The sequence below is a fragment of the Arabidopsis lyrata genome (assembly GCF_000004255.2).
Source record: "Arabidopsis lyrata subsp. lyrata unplaced genomic scaffold ARALYscaffold_3, whole genome shotgun sequence".
Lineage (NCBI taxonomy): Eukaryota > Viridiplantae > Streptophyta > Magnoliopsida > Brassicales > Brassicaceae > Arabidopsis > Arabidopsis lyrata.
Window position 1 is genome coordinate 1,378,060 of NW_003302553.1, and position 20,305 is coordinate 1,398,364.

At 36.0% G+C, this 20,305-nt stretch overlaps 7 protein-coding genes across 10 annotated transcripts in view; 1 reads left to right on the forward strand and 6 right to left on the reverse strand.

Moving 5' to 3' along the window:
* Positions 1 to 742: 742 nt before the first annotated feature.
* Positions 743 to 2,004, reverse strand: LOC9318401 (putative germin-like protein subfamily 1 member 2). Its single transcript, XM_021030854.1, is given in 3 exon segments — positions 743 to 1,308; positions 1,549 to 1,579; positions 1,582 to 2,004. Coding segments are annotated over 3 exon segments (696 nt in total). The 5' UTR covers positions 1,681 to 2,004.
* Positions 2,005 to 3,916: 1,912 nt separating this feature from the next.
* Positions 3,917 to 4,876, forward strand: LOC9318403 (transcription factor GTE12). Its single transcript, XM_002882290.2, has one exon. It carries the CDS (start codon positions 3,917 to 3,919, stop codon positions 4,874 to 4,876), a length of 960 nt encoding a protein of 319 aa, XP_002882336.1.
* Positions 4,877 to 5,053: 177 nt separating this feature from the next.
* On the reverse strand, positions 5,054 to 8,447 carry LOC9318404 (U11/U12 small nuclear ribonucleoprotein 48 kDa protein). Of its 2 annotated transcripts, none has more exons than XM_021031351.1 (5): positions 6,850 to 8,447; positions 6,628 to 6,742; positions 6,412 to 6,519; positions 5,562 to 6,119; positions 5,054 to 5,248 (listed from the first exon to the last, which is right to left on the reverse strand). In XM_021031351.1, exons 1-4 carry the CDS (start codon positions 8,220 to 8,222, stop codon positions 5,574 to 5,576), a joined length of 2,142 nt encoding a protein of 713 aa, XP_020887010.1. In that variant the 5' UTR covers positions 8,223 to 8,447; the 3' UTR covers positions 5,054 to 5,248; positions 5,562 to 5,573. The 2 variants fall into 2 exon arrangements, with proteins under 2 accessions (XP_020887010.1, XP_020887009.1); XM_021031350.1 differs by having other exon boundaries at positions 5,054 to 5,467.
* An 850-nt stretch (positions 8,448 to 9,297) lies between these two features.
* On the reverse strand, positions 9,298 to 10,641 carry LOC9320497 (germin-like protein subfamily 1 member 4). Its single transcript, XM_021031379.1, has 2 exons — positions 10,188 to 10,641; positions 9,298 to 10,058 (listed from the first exon to the last, which is right to left on the reverse strand). The coding sequence occupies exons 1-2, from the start codon at positions 10,399 to 10,401 to the stop codon at positions 9,517 to 9,519; spliced, it is 756 nt and encodes a 251-aa protein (XP_020887038.1). The 5' UTR covers positions 10,402 to 10,641; the 3' UTR covers positions 9,298 to 9,516.
* A 539-nt stretch (positions 10,642 to 11,180) lies between these two features.
* Positions 11,181 to 16,961, reverse strand: LOC110229988. 3 transcript variants are annotated; one of them, XM_021031385.1, is made up of 14 exons: positions 16,360 to 16,836; positions 15,676 to 15,893; positions 15,513 to 15,592; positions 15,261 to 15,350; positions 14,946 to 15,174; positions 14,700 to 14,862; positions 14,545 to 14,618; positions 14,361 to 14,455; positions 14,041 to 14,106; positions 13,799 to 13,894; positions 13,479 to 13,536; positions 13,292 to 13,354; positions 12,914 to 13,139; positions 11,181 to 12,846 (listed from the first exon to the last, which is right to left on the reverse strand). In XM_021031385.1, the coding sequence occupies exons 5-12, from the start codon at positions 14,948 to 14,950 to the stop codon at positions 13,336 to 13,338; spliced, it is 576 nt and encodes a 191-aa protein (XP_020887044.1). In that variant the 5' UTR covers positions 14,951 to 15,174; positions 15,261 to 15,350; positions 15,513 to 15,592; positions 15,676 to 15,893; positions 16,360 to 16,836; the 3' UTR covers positions 11,181 to 12,846; positions 12,914 to 13,139; positions 13,292 to 13,335. The 3 variants fall into 3 exon arrangements, with proteins under 3 accessions (XP_020887044.1, XP_020887043.1, XP_020887042.1); XM_021031384.1 differs by lacking the exons at positions 11,181 to 12,846; positions 12,914 to 13,139; positions 13,292 to 13,354; ... (3 more) ...; positions 14,361 to 14,455; positions 14,545 to 14,618 and adding an exon at positions 16,191 to 16,268 and having other exon boundaries at positions 14,774 to 14,862; positions 14,971 to 15,174; positions 15,265 to 15,350; positions 15,793 to 15,893; positions 16,360 to 16,961; XM_021031383.1 differs by lacking the exons at positions 11,181 to 12,846; positions 12,914 to 13,139; positions 13,292 to 13,354; ... (3 more) ...; positions 14,361 to 14,455; positions 14,545 to 14,618 and adding an exon at positions 16,191 to 16,268 and having other exon boundaries at positions 14,789 to 14,876; positions 15,265 to 15,350; positions 15,793 to 15,893; positions 16,360 to 16,961.
* Positions 16,962 to 18,876: 1,915 nt separating this feature from the next.
* LOC110229991 lies at positions 18,877 to 19,337 on the reverse strand. The gene is given in 4 exon segments (XM_021031393.1): positions 18,877 to 19,069; positions 19,071 to 19,170; positions 19,172 to 19,197; positions 19,266 to 19,337. Coding segments are annotated over 3 exon segments (144 nt in total). The 5' UTR covers positions 19,192 to 19,197; positions 19,266 to 19,337; the 3' UTR covers positions 18,877 to 19,045.
* The window catches only part of LOC110229992 (germin-like protein subfamily 1 member 3), a 3,845-nt gene continuing 2,699 nt past the window's right edge, over positions 19,160 to 20,305 (reverse strand). The window contains exons 6-9 of the mRNA XM_021031394.1: positions 19,868 to 20,119; positions 19,580 to 19,692; positions 19,266 to 19,341; positions 19,160 to 19,184 (exon numbers count right to left, since the gene is read on the reverse strand). The gene's annotated coding sequence lies outside the window, so the exon portion shown is untranslated. The remainder of the gene's footprint in view (positions 19,185 to 19,265; positions 19,342 to 19,579; positions 19,693 to 19,867; positions 20,120 to 20,305) is intronic.

The following is a 20,305-nucleotide window of genomic DNA, read 5'->3' on the forward strand; positions in this document are numbered from 1 at the left end:
TTAGATATTCAATTATTTTAAGATTCTTATATCTTATTTGATATTTTTTTTTTAATATCTCATTCTTTAATTACTGCGTTTAGAATCTATTGGTTGTTACCTATTTTTTGGTAAAATTTATTGGTTGTTACTTAATAAGTAATTATGGTGCGTTTATTTTAGTTAATATCTAATTTAAAGGATTTATTTTCTTTTATTATTAATAAACGAATAACATGTATAGAAATAAAAGATTTTTCTTGCGACTCCATAATAAAAATATTAAACTCTTATTTTCTACATTTCTTACACATAATATCCTCTTATTCAATAACAAAAAATATATATTGCATATTTTTAAAAATATTTATAATATTTAAATTATATAAAAAGTTTGTAATATTAATATTATTTCAACTCTATACAAATTTAATATATATGTATATATATCTTATGGGAACCATTTAAAAGAAATTTTTAAATTGACTTGAATTATATAGCTTTTAAATAAAAGTATTATTAAAAAGAAAAATAACTAAATGATGTTTAATTTCACGGGACGGATAATATGATGGGACGGGTTTGGGTTGATATTTATAAAAGATAGTATACCACAGGTGAAACCCTAAAATTAACAATCAAAATAATCTATCAAACAAATTATATTTTGATTTTTTTAAGAAAATATAGCCCCGCGGTGTACCGCGGGTTAAAATCTAGTATATATATACTTTGAACAAAGGTATATTGGTATTCTTTTAAACTAATTAACTATGTCAGCATCGGAAGAAAACACCCTCTGGACATGTCGCACTATGTTCACGTCCAACGCAAAAGCTTTAGCCAAAAGCTTTGGATCAATCAAGGGGTTTGACCCGAAAACCGCGTTACCTACTGGGATCACACCGGGGTTTTGACTCCCGTATGCGCTAATCGCAACCGCATTTGTCTTCTTATTGTTGTTTGCATGAAACTGTACCAAACCGATGGGAAAAACCAACACATCTCCGGGATAAAGAACTTTGGAAAAGAGCGTATAGTTGTATTCGTTTGACGACACAAATCCGACTGAGAGCTCTCCCTTGAGGACTAAGATGATCTGGGAGGCACGTGGGTGTATGTGCGGTGAAAGTTGACCGCCGGGGGCGAAATCTAAGCGGGCAATGGCAACCCCAAGAGTGTTGAGACCAGGGATTAAGCTGACATCAACATTAGTGATCGATGCGCCAAGGCGGTTGTTGGTGTTTCCGGGAATGTTTAGGCCAGAATAATAAAAATCATTGGCAGTTACTAGTTTTGGATCTTTACAAAACTTTCCATTCACGAAAACTGCGAAAAATACAAATAAAGATTACTGTTGAGGTTTAAATGATATAAATTGTTGCAATTATTATTTGTTTGATATAAAGTTAATATTCTAACCAGCCAACACAAACATAAACTATACAATCAGACTAGATTATATAATTAAAATCATTTTAAATGGTTATTAATGAATCTAGGTCGGTATAATATCCTGTCTCAAAGATATCAAAGGAGCCATGTATGTGCAACATATAGAGAGATTACCTCCATTAGTTTCGTTGGTGGCAACACAGTATAGTCTTGAAGAGGATTTGGATCGTAACAATATACAAATGAAGATGCTAAAGCCAACAAGATGATTTTAGCTACAAGAAACTGAACAAGACCTTTCATCATATTGAAATAAAATGTTTGTGTGGTTTGTTTTCCCCTTTATTTTGTGGATTTGAGCGATGATGCATGAGAATAATGCATGCGCTGTATATATAGCCTAAGAAGTCGTCCACAAACATATGATTTTAGCTTACAAGTAGTAAATTGTAGAACATCAGCTGGACCTAGTTTCCACGGAAAAATCAAGGCCCAATATAGGAAAATTTGGAATTCTGGGAAGTGCTTATTATACTTGCACACAACCAAGACATTTAATCACACATTAACCGCACATTTAAAATTGTAGAAATTTTAAATCACTGTTACATTATCATACACATAAGCTACACACAAGATGTACTAAAGAGAAACTACATCCACTAATTATCTTTACTTTTGTGATCGTATTGTTCAAGTAAATCCATAGATGGCTTCATATGAGTAAGGTTTGACCGTCTCATATGAGTTCATGTTAACCGGAACAAGGATAATTTTTTTTTAGTTATCTCCTATATATATATTATGCTTTGACATTTTTTCCAAGAAATTCAGAAGAAATTGATCTATTATGCTTTAGAAAACAGTTGTATTTTGGACTTTCATCATATTTTACAACGGTTATTAAACAGGGGCAAATTTGATAAATTCATATAAACGTGAGAAGAAGTGATTATGCTTTGCTTGATGACCAAAGTATACAAGCATGCACATATTATACTTGCACACAACCAAGACATTAATCACACATTTAAAATTGTAGAAATTTCAAATTATTATCATACACATAAGCTACGTACACACAAGCTATACTATAGAAAAATTAAATCCACTAGTTATCTTTAGTTGTTTGTGTTGGTGTTTTGAAGCAATGAAGATATCTCTTCTCTTTTAAAGAAGACAAGAACAAAATAGAAAACTTTTGATTGAATCGAAACTTTTGTTTTATTTACTCGAAAACTTTATATGAGGACAACACTTGCACTTATATAGTTTTCTACATAACAAAACCGTAGATAACCGTTGTAACAGTTGTGTCTTATCCAACAAGTCACAACTCTTACACACACCCTTTCGTAACAAGTCACGGTTAACACATACCGGTTGACTTTACAACACACTTAATAATGTGTTATATAGAATAATATAAGACTAAACTCAATTATCACTAACAGTTTGATCGTATTGTTCAAGTAAATAAATGAATATCCGATCCATAGATGGCTTCATATGCCACTAGTCCAGACAGAGAGAGTTTTGACGGAATCAATGAGTGTTCGACTGAAATCTCGACGCATTCGAAACGCAAACGCCGCGGTGGTGGCGGTGCAGGAGCGCGTCTTAAGCTTCTTTTACGGTGGGCGAAGAGGGAAGAATCGGAGGAGAATCGCCGTTAATTACTCCGGAGACAACAACGGTCGTCTTGTTCCTATCAAAGAGATGTATTCGCCGTCGTCTTGTAACAGAGGAAGAGCGTTTCCGATGAGAACAGAGAGTGGTGATCTTCCGAGTTTATCGGTGAGACTGAAATTCACACAAGGGTTAATAAAAGGAGTCGTGGTTCAGGAATCTCCGAGGTTCCTGTTTTCGCCTCCCGCGGTATCCGATTACTCTCGAGCTCTGTCGTCTGCTTGTTCGTCGCCGTTTCAGACGGTTTCTTCGGAAGAACACCTGCGATGAAGAAAAATGGATCATTTATGAACAGATATTTGTTTTTTGGTGGTAAAGGATTAGCCATTGATGGTTCTTCTGAGAAGATCAGTAATGGCTCTGGTTATCGTCTTCGTCCCCGGAGTGATGTCTTTGGTTTCTTGAAATACATAAGTTTTCTTTTTTTCACACGTAAGAAAAGTGAATTAAAAATAGATTATTGGTTTTTAAAATGGGAACCTTAATTAAGTGTGGATATATTGTTATCATTATCTGTGATCAGGATAACTAAAAAATACTTATTAGTTTCCTTTTTTTTCTTTCTAAATCCTATTTTGTATTAGACTAACAATTACTTAGTTTCCTTTTTTCCAATTTCCAATTTCCTTTCTTATCTATTTGTTCAGCCCTAACTCTATTTCCAATATATAATCAGGAGATTTTAGACTCTATATCTAAAGTCTAAACACTTGTTCCATAAACTTCATCAAAACATCAAAACCCTAGCTTCCCTCAATCGTTCTTACTGTTGACTCTCTGTATAATCGAACGAGAAGACGTTCTGTTTTAATTTGTGCTGTTTCTCTGTCGGGTTTTCCTCAAGTTTGTAAGAATGGTTACAGAAAACAAACTGAGGATAGAGGTTGGCTCTGAAGCCAATCGATCGAGGAAGAAGCGTGGAGCCAAAGAGGTAGAAGAGGTTAATGTTGATCAGACAAATACGAAGAAGAAGCAAAAGCTGGATCGTGAGTTGTCCTTGCGTAGTCGGTGTCATAAGGTACTAAAATCGTTGAAAGAGGAATGGTTTGGTTGGCGTTTTGAGAACCTCGTCACGGACAATCCTGATTATTTCTCTGCTATATCAAAGCCAATGGATTTCGTCACAATCAAATCTAAACTCGACAAGAATCTCTACGTAAATACCGTACGAGAGTTTCCGGAAGATGTTCGCTTAGTCTTCGCCAACGCGGTTCGCTATTATCCTCCTGAGAATATGCTTCACAAGAACGCTAAGAGGCTTAAGAAGGTTTTCGAGATCAGATGGGAATCCGTAAAGAAGAAGTTAGCTTCTGAAGTTTCCAGGATTGAACAAAAGGATAATCCTGAGAGCAAATCAGATCAAGGTTCAAAAGGGTTTGCTATGAAAATGCCTTTATCTCCTAAGAAAGCTCTCCGTGCGGCAACAATCAGGATTCGATTTTCAGATGCTATCGTGAAAGCCAGATATAGAAAGCTCATTGACGAGAGTAGTAACAAGGCTGATGTGATGATGAGAATGAAGAAAGAAAAGCAACTTTTAGAAACAAGGGAACGTCAAGTGAAAGCTACAGTTGAAGCTGAGACTAGAGCCGCCAGGTTGAAAGCCGTACGCGAGGAACGGCTTGCACGAGAGAAGTTGGAAGAAGAAGCCAAATCCAATTTCGAAGATCACTTGGAAACTGAGAAGGAGATAGTGAAACTCTGTGGTGGATCCTATTTAGCAAGAACTCGGTGTCTTAAAGATCTTGGTCTGGTTTTAAGAATTGATTATTGGCCGGAACTGGAAGAGATTAAGGAGGAAGGAGAGATCTAGTCAAGTTTCTATTCAGCATTAGAAGAATCATGTTGGCCAATTGCTCTAGCAGTTTCAGTTCCTTGCTTTGCAAGTATCTCTTCAGCTCGCTATTTACTGGTTAGCTTTTAGTTTTGTTACAGTATTTTTGTTTTTGTTGATTTAAGTAAAACTATGTTTTATCAGGAATTAGAGAAGTTTGCGGCAAAAATCAGTACGGGTTACATCACTTAAACTGGTGTGCTGTCGTCTACAACCGTTTTCTAAAGTAACAAGTAATAGTAGACTTAAAACATTGCAGTCTCTCACAATTATGGAGTTTGGCACTTCTTCCCAGCAATCTCATGGCTCATGGCTTGTTCATAGCAAGAACATACTTGAATTAACTTCAATCTGTCACAACCAAAGAAGAAAAAAGAAACTGAAAATATATAGACAGACAGGAATGGCAACTACAGTGAATCTATAAACGCAAGAGATAGCTGGAAATTTGAGAATATCACCAACATTTGGTTAACACTTAGATGCATCAAAGAAGGAAAAAAATTGGTTAAGGATACAAAAGAGGATACGGATTCACACATAATTGCTGATGCTCCAGGTAAACTTTTACTGCAAGATCATCGGAATAAACCACCCCATTTCAAAGTCAGACTAGCCCACACGATGGTAAGGAGATAGACAGATGTTTTTTTAAATGACTTACCTTCTTTTAAGTTCACTCCCTTTCTGTTGGTATGTATCTATCTTCAAAAGAATTTTGATTTCTAGGTTCCCGACTGCAGCGGTCATAAGGATCATCCCTTTTGGTCTTACAATCTGAAGAACTCTTCTCACGAGATGATCTGTGGTTTCGATGATAAGATTTCCTTTCAAGGCTATGTCGTTCGCTCCTTGTGAATTTGTCATCTCTACGATCACTGTGCTTGTCATCTCTTCGATCACCGTGCTTATATGATCTGTGACTCTGTTGTCTCTGCGAGCTACCTGAATCATACTCAACATGCCGCTTTACTTTATCTGAATTGTTTCTGTCATCCATTGGATATTCAATAGCTGCACGGTTCTCTCCTTTCCATTGCTTATAGAAGCTTGATGATGCGTCTGTTGATGTTGGTGGTGCAGTATTGTATCCAAAGTCACTTTCTTTCTGATCGCTGCCTATAGGAGACGGGGATTGTAATGGCATTCCTTTCTCAAAACACCCAATACCTCCTGCTAACTTAATTTCTTCTGTATATTCTTCTATTATATCATGTAACACCTACAAGACAAAAGATGGAGAAAACTCATTGAAAGAAGAGGATAATATACGTTTATTGCTAACTGAATGGTGGTCATAACTGAAAGTATGAATATAGCAAGAATCAGTTTTTTCATAAAATCTGCAAAATGCCTCAACAATACAATACTAGAGCCAACATATTCTACATTTTTTCTAACAATATTTCGATGAGACTGTCCAAACATTGACCATTTTGCAGCAAAACATTCACAACACTGAAAATTGTGATTATCATGGGCAGTTAGGCACAGAAGAGGAAACAGCTTCTTACCTGTCGAGGCGTTCGTTTCACCTTCTTTCCACGGTATGACATTCTCCGACGCTTATAATCTCTCTCTTCTGCTAAAAGCTCTTCCCTTGTCTTCATTTTATTCATATCCTACACATGATAGACAATAAAATATATGAATTTCGGTTCCTTCAATAAAAGTTCCCTACAGTGATATTAGTTTCCTTCATGTTATATAACATTTAGTTTAGTATTAACCTGAGTTGATGAGCGTTGTCTCGGAAGACCATCATGATCAATAATAGGTCGGTAGCTACAACGTCTATTCCGTTCCTCATCAGCTTTAGCTGTCATAACACCAAGCTCAGCCGCCCTACAGATTGACAGACAGAGACATCATGAGGAATCAAACTCAGATCCAAACATGATATGATGCTTTAATAAACAAATAGAATCGCCTTTGAAAGATTTCAAATCTACCGCTGATATCTCGTTAGTGGTTGGGCATATCGAACTGCCCTTATTTTTCCTTCAAGCAAGGATCTTTCATACAAAGCTGCAACAGCTGCTGCAACACGAGACACAGAAATCACCTGTGGACTGTCCAAAGTTTTGCCACCTTCCCCACCTGAACTATTTTCAAAGGGCTTCACCATCTTCACATCCTTATTACTCAAGCTTGCATCATCCAAATCCTCGAGAACTCCAGAGCATTTAGGTCTTGTTCCTTCTGACTGAAACAACATTACCCGAAAGGCAGATTCTACTATGCACTGTTTAAACATGTCCAAAGCAAAATACTTGCCATTTCCTTCTCCATACAAGACAGCAAGTTGAGAAGCTAACCAAGACAACACTTGAATCAAGACTGGACACTCAAATGTTCTACTTTTGCAGCTCATAATCTGCTTCTCACCAACAGCATTAGCATCAGACTCTATCAATCTACAAGCTTCTTTCACAGCCGATTTGAGACACAACCGAAAGAGCAAGAATACATGATCCCTCATGAATGTATCGATTATAACACCATATCTCGTCGACTTAACCAGAATCCATGTCCTCAAGTCGCTCGTTGCAATCGCTTTTGAACCCACAATCGAAGAAAGAACACTATAGGAATACGAACTTGGGAAATCCCTCCATTGATTAATCTCACTCTTTATTGCACAGAGATCAGACGGTAAAATCCCTAACCATTTATCCAACATACTACCTTTCTCCTTCTCATCAGAAACTACAAAATCGTTGCATTCCACAGATAGAACATTAGGAAGTGTTAAAGTTGGCTTTTTACCATCGAGCTCAGAGAAGTTAACAGCTCCTGGACAATCTCTGTAGAAGAAATTTCTCCCAAAATCAGCCAAGTCATCTAAAGAGACACAGAGATCACCGTTATTATTCAACTGTAGTTCACATGGTAACTCGAGCGTGTTCCGGTAACAACTAAAGGATCCAAGAATATGAGTGAGGTCAAGAGGATTTGGGCAACGAAGTGAATGAAGAAAGAGAGCTTCAGGTGGCATTAAGTGATTTGAATCGAAAGGGCAACGAACGAAACCGCCATTTTCGTCCTTCTGGAGAAGCGAAGAGTGGTCTAAAGCTAGATTTTGCGAGAGAGAATCTAAGGTTCTTTGACATTCCGACAACAGGGATTGTAAAGAAGTGAGTGTACCGGAGAGCTCGTGAATCGGCGGCGGAGACGGAGGAGCGATGGAGTAATTGTTAGGATTTTGAAGATGAGGTGGAGGAGGTCGGAAGAAGATATTAGGATTAGGATTTGGAGGAGGAACGTGGTGGAAGAAGTTCGGATTAGGGTGTTGATAGTGAGGAAACGACGGTGGTCGATCCATGAGTTCCGGCGACGGCGAACTTCACCGAAATCGTTGTCAGTTGTGTGATTCGAAAGTAAACGTTTCTGTTTGCGTACTTTAACTGGATAGTGCCCATTTAATCAGGCCCATCAATCTCTTTATTCGGCCCATATATTTTTTCTTAAAATAGATTAAAACCTAGCTTATTCATTATTTTCCTTGAAAAAATAGTAGTGTAGTATATTCCAAAAATCCAAATATTCAGGTCTCTTAATTTGTGATAATCTCTATCTGATAAGGCACAAGTCAATTCACAAAAAATTGCCACATTCTCTTTTTGACACCTGTCATAAGTCCCATTTTTTCACCTTTCAGGATTGTAACAAGAAAAACCTTATTATTAAATTTAAAAAAACTTATTATTAAATTAAAAAAAATATTACGACAAAAAAAATTCAACTGCTCGTTTTTTTCCACGATCTATATTCCCCACTTCATCACCTTTCCTCTTCAACAATTGGAAAAAAATATTATTTCTTCCGCCTCTTACTTTGCCTCTCCTCTTCCCATTATTTCCTTCTTGGATTCCAATTCATCTATAGGGTATGGTGGCGTTACATGATTTACTTTTAGGGTTCATCATCAATCACATGTCTCTTCCTCTATGCAAGTTTTCGGATTTTTCAAGTTTATAAATTTCGTTATAGTTCAATTATCTTCTCTCAAGTGATTTGGTGTTATTGTGTCTGCAAATTTTAGACTTTTGGCATTACTGTGTCAACCCACTGACCCACATGGTCTATTCTCTTATCTAAATTTCATAAGTTTCTCTGCTCATAAAATTTTCTCTATTTAACAAAAACAACTTTTTATTTGCATGTTCATATTCCAAATTCCAATCTCCAATTATGCCGCTCAATATTACACATATCTCTCAAATAACTCCAGTAATTAATCTTTGTAAAATCAAGGTGATAAGTGTTTGTCTTTGGGGATTTCCACAAAAGATAAACCAGAGGAATTCACAGGAATGAATTTTCTTCTTGTGGATGATAAAGTACAATTTTGTGGGTCTTTCTAAAGTCTCATTAAAATCTGTGATTTCATTATCTATGTTAAGATTTACTTAGAAGAAGGATAAGTGATGAGACTGATATAGAGCTATGTTGTGCTATTACATTATAGTTCTTACCATCTCTAACGTTTGGTATTTAGGCCGTGCAAAGCACGATCCACTACACTAGTTATCTATATTTTATCATTATTCTCGTAGGCTATATAATTACGTATGTCATCAAGAAAACACTGCCTGGTTCACAAAAAAAAAAAAAAATCAAGAAAACACTGCCTGAAGATATTTCACTTTGTTCAAGTCCAACGCAAAAGCTTTAGCCAAAACCTTGGGATCAATCAAAGGTTTCGATCCGAAAACCGCATCACCTATTATGATCCTACCGGGCTCTTGGCTCCCAGCCGCAGAAATCACAACCGCATTTGTCTTCCCAAAATTCGCATGAAAATGTATCAAACCTTTGGGAAACACAAATACATCTCCCGGATAAAGAACTTTGGTGAAGAGCGTGTAGTTGTATTCATTCGACGACACAAATCCAACGAAAAGCTTGCCCTTCATGACTAAGAAGATCTGGCTGCCACGCGGGTGTGTGTGAGGTGGGTCTAGACCACCCGGGGCGAAGTCATAGCGGGCAATGTCCACCCCAAGAGTGTTGAGACCAGGCATTCTTTCGACATCCACGACGGTGATTTTGGAGCCGGGACCGATGCTGGTGTTTCCGGGGACGTTTAAGCCGGAAGTATAGAAATCATTCGTCGTTACACATTTTGGATCTTTGCAGAACTTTCCATTTACATAAACTGTGTAAAACGTCAAAACAAATGTTTTGAGGTTTGAATGATATAATTATGTTACTATGATTTTTGGCATAATATCCAGATTGAAGAATATCAAAGGAGCCATGTCTATGCAACAAATAGAGAGATTACCTCCATTAGTTTCGTTGGTGGCAACACAGTAGTCTTGAAGAGAGGATGGGTCGTAACAATATACAAACGAAGATGCTAAAGCCAACAAAATGATTTTAGCTAAAAGAAAATGCAAAAGACCTTTCATTTTTTTTTTTCTCAAATAGAAATGTTCGTGTGTGTGTTTTTGTTTTTTTTTACTTTTGTGGATTGAGCAATGCTGCGTGAGAAACATGCATGCCTTATATATATATGAATATATCCCACCAAGTCGTCAAAAACATTTGATTTTAGTTTACAAGTAAAATAAATCTACTCTAGATAATAGATTAACGAAGTTTATACGGAAAATCAAAAGTCCAATACAAGGAGATTTAAAATTGTGGGACGTTCATGCTTTTACTTTTTATTTATTAACGTCTAAAGCTTGACTGTATCATTTGAGTTTTGTGTTTGCATATACGTTTCACTTTTAACATTTCTAGTGTTTTTTAGTTTACATACATAAACACAAAAAGATATATGATCTATATATATTTTAGCCTTTTTGATTTTGTGATTTGTAGTAATAAAGAAAATTAATTTATTTAAAATATCAATATAATAATTTAATTTAACACATACAAATGCAACTGTAAAATAATTATCAACACTGAAATCCATTGTGTTTTTTTTTTTTTTTGTCGCAACCATCAGTAATATAACACGATTTTGTTTCCGGACTAAACAATATTTCAAACCGATACATCTTTATAGTTTATGATATTTCAAAAACAAATGTAAGTTCCCTGAATCCCAATTAGTTACGGAAAGGAGAAGTTCCTCGTAAATTTTTTAGAACTTTTGATTTGAGAGTACTAATTAGTATTATAAGTATTGAAGCATTGAATCTGGCGTTTTATGATCAATTTGGAAATTTAAAAACGTGAGAAGAACATTAACCACAAAAATTATTCTGCACACAACCAGAACATTAACCTCAAAAATTATCGGAAAAACATTAACCACTTATGACACTTTTAAAAATTTAGAAATTAGAAACATATAATATTGGTTACTAGCAAAGTTGGGTTCAAAAGTTCATACTTGTTCAAGGAACCAGGAAGAGCTAAAAGCATGACTTGTCAAAGAACAGATTACCAGGTGACTTCCCAACGTTCGACCCCGAGTCATTGTTTGCGTTACTCGATATATCTTCCAATGAGTAGTTCTCTGGGGATGTTCCAGCCTTTTTTGGATCAAACACCATAATGCTCTCAATGATTCAGAACAACTTCAGCGGCGAATTCCCTCAAGACTTCACCAATCCCCCATCTTTGATTTATCTTGATCTTCATGACAACAAAATCTTCGGTAACGTCCGAGTTTTAAATCCCGGTTGTCTTCTTCTCACGAGTACTTATCCTGCGAAACAATTCCCTCGAAAGTTCAATCCCAGAAGGCATATCAAATCTCACAAGTCTCAAGGTCTTGGATCTCTCAGAGAACAATCTTGATGATGGATCTCTCCCTTCATCTCTTGGGAATCTCACAAGCATGAAAGAATCTCTGCCGAGCTCGTCTTTGCCTTTGCCTTTCATGTACAGCTTCACTATCGAAACACACGACTTAGCAGTGAACTGGAAGAATTCAAAGCAAGGTCTTGCCAACAGAAACCTCTACCTCAACACTCTGATAGACCTCTCCAAGAACAAGCTATTCGGAGAAATATCATATTCTTTAGGCAATCTCAAAAGCTTAAAGCTTTTAAACCTCTCATACAACGACATCTCTGGATTGATCCCACAAAGTTTTGGAAATCTTGAGAAGGTAGAGATCTTAGACCTTTCACACAATAACCTCTCTGGCAAAATCCCGCAAACACTATCCCTGAAATGTATTGGAGTTGAGCAACAACAAACTCACAGGTACAACAAACTCAAGAACAGAGGACTGAAGAAAAAAAATCTTTGTTTTCTTAAAAAGAAATGGAAGATTATTAAGATGCTGTAACAATGAAAAAAAGAAAACAGTTTGTGAGCAATCCCTTTTAAGACCACAGTGGTCAAAATGAAGTGATGTTATCAAGAGAGTTAAACAAAGTATTGTCAAATCACTTTCCAAAAAGTTGTGTGTTTTACTCTATGAAAACAAAATCGTTTATAATAATGAAACATTACCACAATACAAATTCACAAAATTTTGTGTTCTTTTGGTGACATGAAGGATTTCAATATAACCCAAAACCTGAGAATAAGACTCTCAATTGTATCTAAAAACATGAACTTTCAGATTGAAGAAATCTTAATTTCATTCTCAAGCTGACTAATAATATAAACTAGACAAAATTTTGTCTAAAAGTTTTTTTTTTTGTAATCATCTCATAGCTTGTTTATTCACAAAGATAGAAGACGAAAAGTGAAGAAGTAATAAAAGTTATTATGAGAGGAGGAAGGTAGGAGCTACATCTCTACTATTTTCATTATATTAGCCAATCAGATGGCTCCATGTCACACCCCTCTCTCACCCATCGCGCGATTTCACGCCCACTCTCACCACTCGCGAGTTGAGCGCGTGTCTCCGTTTTCCGTGGGTGTAAACCCACCAAATGGCCTGTTTTGAAACACACTCGCTCCTTTTTTAAAAAGCCTCGCGTGCCTGACTTTTTATTTTTTCTTAATTAATTCCAACGCAAACCGAACTAATTTCAGAACCAATGAAAACTAAACCGAAATCAATTCTAATTTCAAAAGCAATGAAAACCGAACCGAAATCAATTCTAATTTCAAAACCAATTCTAATTCTAATTTCTCTAGTGGAATCAGTAAATTCTGGACAGAAATTTTCTGGCAATTTCCATGATTTCTCAACATCCCAACGGGAAAGATTAGAGAGCAAAAAGAGGAGAAATCAATCAAAGGTTCTACTTACCTTTTCAGCTACCTCATATGGCCACCCAAAGGTTCCTTCTCCCCAAGCGCAGCTCCATGGTCACTGTATGAGTTTATTACCAAAGGCCTTGAGATCAATCAAACATTGCTTACTGAGTTCATCAGACTCAAAATTATTACCAAAGGCCTTGAGATCAATCAAACATTGCTTAAAGAGTTGGGTTTCTATTATCTCTTTGTATTCTATTCATTCACCTTGCATAAAGAAGCATGTATGCTCCTTCTAGTTAATACAGTCTCTAATTGAACCGGGAAGACCTGCGAATTCGAGAAAAAGAAAATGGCATCATTGGTATAAATATAAATGATATTTTGAGACCTACATTTCTGTCATCAATTGGTATAATATAATATATATATATGTAGGCAAATATCAGCTTACCAATGTGATGATAGGGGAACTCCATCTGGTGGCACATATCTAAGAACTAGCACACAGGCTGCAACGACAGTGAATGCCATTAGAGTGCCTACACTAACCTGTTGGATAAATTACCGATGTGAGCTACTCAGAGAAGGATCGGTTACCGTAATAGAGTGTGTTTAGACGTGTCTCAACTCAATTATATAATGCTAATTACTTCAACAATATCAACACTATCCTACTAATAATGAACCCTCAATTTTCTGTTTGCCTCTAATTGTAGGTGAAAATCTTTCCTTAAGAATTGATACATGTAATGTAGGCAAATATCAGCTTACCATCTCGGACAACTGTGCAACATCCATGAAAAATGCGAGCGCAGCGGCAAGCACGCCAATAGCTATTGTGCTTTTCACTGGTACTTGAGTTCGTGGCTAATAAAAAAATTACAAAGCACTATCAAAACGACATGTATGCATTTGCATAACCCACACAGAACCTGTGTTACTTTTACAGCAAAGAATCTCAATTACAAAATCTCCTGAACTTGGATTTTCAGAACGATAGAATTGGTTAGTACCTGAGCCAAAAAGGAACCCAACAAACTCACGCATAGAGCAGCAATTGCCCCAGTGATTAATTGTACCTGAAATATATAGGAATAATAAGAAAAAGAAAGCAAAGACAAAAGGAAGTATGTGTATATCCATATTCACTAATTAATATAGAGAAATTTGAGTCTCTTTCCAAAATACTTTTCATCTGTTCAATTAAAAAGAAGCAAAATAGTTATATTTTTAAAATGCAGAAAAAAGCAGTATAGATTGAATTGTTGAATGTATCTTTATAACATATCCAAATGGTAACTACGTGATTGAGCACATTTTATGATTTCAGTACCTCCTGCAGTTTCGTTGCCAAGTAGAGAGGAATCAGAAGATTCTATAGCATCCACAAGAAAATTTTCAGTTTCAGCTCCAATTTCATCGGTATCACTCAAAGTTTGAGAAATCTCAATTTTAAACTGGTTTTGATCTTAAACTTTTTGCATCAATTGGAAATACTCTGCATCAAAAATCCATACCAAGGATGTACTCCGATGCAAGGTACAACAGAAGGATACATCTCTCCCATCTCTTTCACCAAGTCCCAATCTTTCTGTCTCCATAAACAAAACCCGTTTAAAATATGTATATATGAGTATAGTAGATAATAGTGATTAAACGATCAGGAAATTACCTCGGAGGTCCATTGACTGCGAAATTGGTTACACCGACAGCTAAAAGCAGCAGATATGAGCTGAGAGGCTTGGTCGATGACCCTCTTGTCTTGGAGGTGACAATGAGCATCAAACAACTTCATTTTCACCGTGAGGTTCTTGGTTCTAAGTTCTAACAGATCCCTGTACAATTACAACTACAACACTTTTTGAGTTTTGACTTTTGAGAATTGGAGCTCTTGAAAAGTAATGTCTCATTCACTCACATCATCAAGGCTGGTTTCTGACTACCTTCACGCTGCTGTAGAAGCGGCGCAGATCCTTCATGGCTTTTTCTTCTATCTGGATTGATCGTATTGGTGATGGAGCATCTATCTCTGGTTTGAACCAGCGATTAGTTCCAGGCGAATCTGATGGAGATCCTTGCCCGGTTGCGACTGTGAAACCTGATGTTTTTGTCTTTGGACTGTGGGACAGAGACTGTTGCTTCTTCACCTGCATTAGACAAGACAAAGACACCGAGAGAAAAATGAGCAGCCGAGTTTTAAATAAGAGCGGTAAAAGTTATTTTAGTGTTCTACTCGCATGTTTTAGAGTGTAATCCCCTAATAAGGTATGATATTAGCAGCCGAGTCAATGCCAAGCACTGAAGGAAAGCATCTGCATAACAACTACAAAAGTAATAATATAAGTGATAAGCATAAATATACTTAAGAGAGAAGAACTACATAAAAAAATTGTCAGTCAACAACTTAATAGATTTCTCTTATAATACTATTGCTAAATATCATCATGCTATAAGCAAGAAAAGTTAAAGATAGATCGATATGTACCTGTTCCCTAAGTTCACAAGGCCAAATGGCTGTAATTGTATCACAATAAGTTTCACAAACAACTCATACGAGAAGCTCATCTGCACAAAAATACAGCAACGTCACTATGGGATCATGGCAGTAGATTTAATCAAGCTAGAAACCAATTATATATTGTAATAACCTCATGGATAGAACTGGAATGTTGAGACATTTTTGACGACTTTGGGGGTCTAAAATGCTAAACAAACGATGTTTTTAATCCACTACATACTTGAACCTTGGGACAGTTTTGGCTTACTAATAGCTTTTGAAGGTAGGAGAAGAGTTGAAGATGACATTGCAGCAGAAGCACTATGTGGTCCCACGAGTTGGAAAATCCACATTCAGACTCTTTTGCATCTGCAGAGAGCTTTGGGTCATCAAAAATCACCAGCCACCACTAAATGTGAAATCTTTGTAGATCAAATACTAAATCTCAAGTATCTAGAATCAATTGTAACTTTAAAAACAACAACTTTCATCAGATTGAGAGAAGAAGACGAAAAACTAAATAATAACATATAAGAGAGGAGCTAGCAACATGTATACTATTTCACTTTTTTAAGAGTTTTTAAGCCAATCAGAAGGCTCTATTTCAGACCCACTCGCACAAAGTGCGCGTTGCGCGAGTGAGAGCAATTCCTGAAGGGGTTTTACCTTTCGGAATCATGCCTTCTTCAATCGACGCACTTCTCTCCAAATTTTCCATCGCGTGAATATTTTTTGTTTTCTTCTCTAAACCAGTTTAAACCGAACCGAAAATCAATTCTAATTTCACTACCATTTAAATCAATTTTAATGTCAAAACCAATGTAAACCAACTAACCGCTTGTCCTCATCGTCGATCCCTCCGACGAACACACCACATCCAATGTCAAGAACAACAAAGGTGATACATACCAGGAATCAGCTACACATACAAATAATGATTCATTGAAATCGATTAACCTTTGAGATCTTCTGATCCAAGTACTGATCAGCTCCACCAGGAAACTTGAATTTGTCATTCTCTTTCAAAACCAAAACAAAATCAGAACACAGATACCTCATCACGGCGCAATTCAATCCCATTCCTTCTTTTGATGACTTGTACGTTATTCAACTGTACGGTAACTCGAGTGTGTTCCGGTAACGAAGGGAATGAGTGAGGTCAAGAGGATTTGGGCAACCAAGTAAATGGAGAAAGAGAGCTTCATGTGGCATAAAGTGAGGGATTTGAAACAAAACCGCCATTTTCGTCCTTGTGGAGAAGAGAAGAGTGGTCTAAAGCTAGATTTGACATTCCGACAACAGCGATATTAAATGAAAAAAATTATTGTTAAATCACTTCCCAAAATGTTGTTTTAGGCCTTAAATATTTTTCCACATGGTTATCTCTTCTTTTACGTACCGTGGTTAACTTTTAAACATGTAAAGAGTTATTTGCCGAATTTCGAATACCAAAACTTACGGACCAACTACGTACGGATTTCGGTTTGTTTTCGACGTGTTTAAAATTTAACACTTATACTAATTTTTAATTATTTTTGTGAAATTGACATGGTTTTAGTTTAAAAATTGTTATTTCTTAAAGTTTAAGTGTTAAATTTGTTTTAAATTTTAGTCAAAATCACTATTATTTTTTAAAAATGAGTTTAAGTTAAATTTATACTACGTGAAAATATTGCCGAACTTCGAACACCAAAGCTTACGGACCAGCTAAGGACAGGATGCCTAAGCGCAGTTAGTTTTCGACGTGTTTAAAATTTAACACTTAAACTTAGTGAAATTGACATGGTTTTAGTTTTAAAAAACTTATTTCTTAAGTTTAAGTGTTAAATTTGTTTTAAATTTTAGTCAAAAACACAATTATTTTTTAAAAATGAGTTTAAGTGTTAAATCTATATTACGTGAAAACATTGCCGAACTTCGAACACCAAAAGCTTACGGACCAATTAAGGACGGGATGCCTAGGCGCGGTTAGTTTTCGACGTGTTTAAAATTTAACACTTAAACTAATTTTTAAAAAGTTTTAGTGAATTGCCATGGTTTTAGTTTTAAAAAAACTTATTTTTTAAGTTTAAGTGTTAAATTTATTATAAATTTTAGTCAAAATCACTATTATTTTTTAAAAATGAGTTTAAGTGTTAAATCTATATTACGTGAAAACATTGCCGAACTTCGAACACCAAAGCTTACGGACCAACTAAGGACAGGATGCCTAGGCGCGGTTAGTTTTCGACGTTTTTAAAATTTAACACTTAAACTAACTTTTAAAAAATAATAGTAAAATTAACATAGTTTTAGTTAAAAGTTTTAAGTGTTAAATTTGTTTTAAATTTTAGTAAAATTTTTATAGTTTAAGTAGCGTCTAGCGCTTTCTTGAACACTGAGTTTAACTAACACTTAATTTTTATAAACTAATTAAATATTTAAACTAATATTAAAGAAAAATAAAAGGAAACAAAAACAAAAAATAAGAATGAAGAAAGGAATACCTGGTTGGATTTGGTAGCAAAGAAGGCCCGATACGAAAAAGCCATTCTAAAGTCAGATTTGAGCCCATCGTTCTTCGGTGACATCCATGTGAATAACCCGTTTAATATTTGGGCCTTCAATTCAACACCAAGGCCCATTGGCCTTTTTGTTCTTTCTCTTACGACACAAACACAAACACATCTTCTTTCTTTCTTTCTTCTCTTGTTACGATCTCTCTCCTCTCTTTTGTTGCAGTCTCTTCTCATCTTCTCCACTCTTGTCTTGATCTCATCTCAAGTAGGATTAAGAATAGGATCAGTTTCCAACATCATCCACCACTTACGACATCCACCCCTAATTGTGACATCGACCTCGGTGGCTAGATCATTATCCGGTGGATTTAGGGCGACTGAAGATGACAGAGGATATCATCATTCACGATGATATATGCTTTCCGGCTCCGATCACCCTAACTCTTAGCAGCGACCTAATTTATTTCAAAGAAGAAGAAGAAGAAGAAGCGAGAAACAGAGAGTTTTGATTTCTCTCACAAGGAAGAAATAGAGTCTCATCTATTTATAAGCAAAGAGGTTCAAAAGAAAAAGGAAATTGCTAATCACAATTAATTAACGGTCACATAAAAGATTTCCTTTTTTCTGTTATTTCCTTTTTCTTTCTTTGCCTTTGTTTCCTTTTTTTTTTTTTGGATTTATGTGAGAGAGAATCTGCTGAGTTTAATTAAGGTGAAGGAAGTCTCAACTCATTGCCTAAGTCGATAAGGCTGATGATCCGATCCTCAATAGTATACTAACCACAACACTGTCTTCTTTCATGTTAGTACCATGATGATTCAAAGTCCAATGAAATGGACTACTTCAAAGTCCAATTTGGCATATATAAGAGATATACATTTTGAATGACTTAACAATGTACATGAAATGTTCTTGTATGTATTTTAATCTTGTGCCAAACTGTTTAATTCTCTTTCGATGCTACTTCAGCAACAACAAAGCTTGAGCTCGACTCCCTTCAGCTGCTGCATTGAACCACCAATCTTAAGCAAGATGATCTGTTGTTTTTCTGGTACAAGTCGTGTAAACCGCATTGTTCAGTAAGCTGTGAGATCGGCCATAGAAGAGATAGATCATGCTTCCAATAAGTAGCCATACCAAGACCCTGATCCATGTCCCAGCTCTGCCATTACAAATTACCAGCTAGGGTTTAGAAACATCCCAATATACTGGTATCATGCATGGGTCCATCAGACTAACTCACCCAATGTTGATGATCAAGTAGGTGTTGATCAATATGCAAAGAACTGGAAGGTATGGGACGAATGGGCAGAGAAACCCTGTAATAGAATCAAATATAGAATGCCAGTAAGAAAATGCGGCTCAAGTATAATATCCAAGTTTAAACGTTCTAACCAGATGATAACCAACTCAGCAAATGAATAGAAACTCTTAAGCAAGCAGCAGTTTTTTAAAAAAGTGAGACCAACCAATTGATGGCTCGCAGAATCTTATATTCAAATAACTTTCTCATTTTTGTGCTGTATGAATAGGCCAAAAAAAAGCTTCAGGCCTTACCTCCTTTGTGTTCAAAGTTGTGCCTTTCTTCATCCTCGTCGATGTAGCCAAGAGTAATCAAACTGCTAAGCAAGATGACTGCACTGACACCACTCACAGTGAACCGAGGAAAACTGCCACAACCAAGAAATAATCTATTAGATACAATCATATTACAAAGATGATTAAATTCTGAAAAGTGCTTCACAAAAATTCTGAAATAGGCATGCATTTTCCAGAGCCAAGATGCTTCACAACCGATGTTTTTAATCCACTACATACTTGAACCTTGGGACAGTTTTGGCTTACTAATAGCTAATGAAGGTAGGAGAAGAGTTGAAGATGACATTGCAGCAGAAGCAGTAGGTGGTTCAGATGTAACATTTCCATGTCCAAGTGCATTCATTTATTCTCTGTATTGAGTGGCCTAGTCTCATAAAGATGATCCTAGCTTGCATTTTTTGAATACTAGGCCTACTTGTAGATACATCACAGGAAACATCAACAGAGACACCGTAATGATTCAAACGCAGTCCCATCCATATTCAGACTCTTTTGCATCTGCAGAGAGCTTCAAGTCATCAAAAATCAACAAATATGAAATCTTTATAGATCAAATACTAAATCTCAAGTATCTAAAATATCACTACCATCAGATCTCAAGTATCTAGAATCATTTGTATCTAAAAAAACAACAACTTTCATCAGATTGAGAGAAGAAGACGAAAAACTAAATAATACTAACAT

Excerpts from the sequence above, each read along its gene's own strand:
- LOC9320497 (XM_021031379.1), bottom strand. The coding sequence starts at position 10,401 with ATGTTTCTCACGCAGCATTGCTCAATCCACAAAAGTAAAAAAAAACAA. Across the intron at positions 10,059-10,187 it reads CACCAACGAAACTAATGGAG|TTTATGTAAATGGAAAGTTC; the intron begins GTAATCTCTCTA and ends CGTTTTACACAG.
- LOC110229988 (XM_021031384.1), bottom strand. The coding sequence starts at position 16,540 with ATGACAAATTCAAGTTTCCTGGTGGAGCTGATCAGTACTTGGATCAGA. Across the intron at positions 15,593-15,792 it reads CCTACCTTCAAAAGCTATTA|ATGAGCTTCTCGTATGAGTT; the intron begins GTAAGCCAAAAC and ends ATTTTTGTGCAG. Across the intron at positions 15,351-15,512 it reads CTTGTGAACTTAGGGAACAG|TTGTTATGCAGATGCTTTCC; the intron begins GTACATATCGAT and ends TTACTTTTGTAG.
- LOC9318404 (XM_021031351.1), bottom strand. The coding sequence starts at position 8,222 with ATGGATCGACCACCGTCGTTTCCTCACTATCAACACCCTAATCCGAAC. Across the intron at positions 6,743-6,849 it reads CCACTAACGAGATATCAGCG|GGCGGCTGAGCTTGGTGTTA; the intron begins GTAGATTTGAAA and ends GTCAATCTGTAG. Across the intron at positions 6,120-6,411 it reads TGAAACGAACGCCTCGACAG|GTGTTACATGATATAATAGA; the intron begins GTAAGAAGCTGT and ends TTTGTCTTGTAG.
- LOC9318403 (XM_002882290.2), top strand. The coding sequence starts at position 3,917 with ATGGTTACAGAAAACAAACTGAGGATAGAGGTTGGCTCTGAAGCCAAT.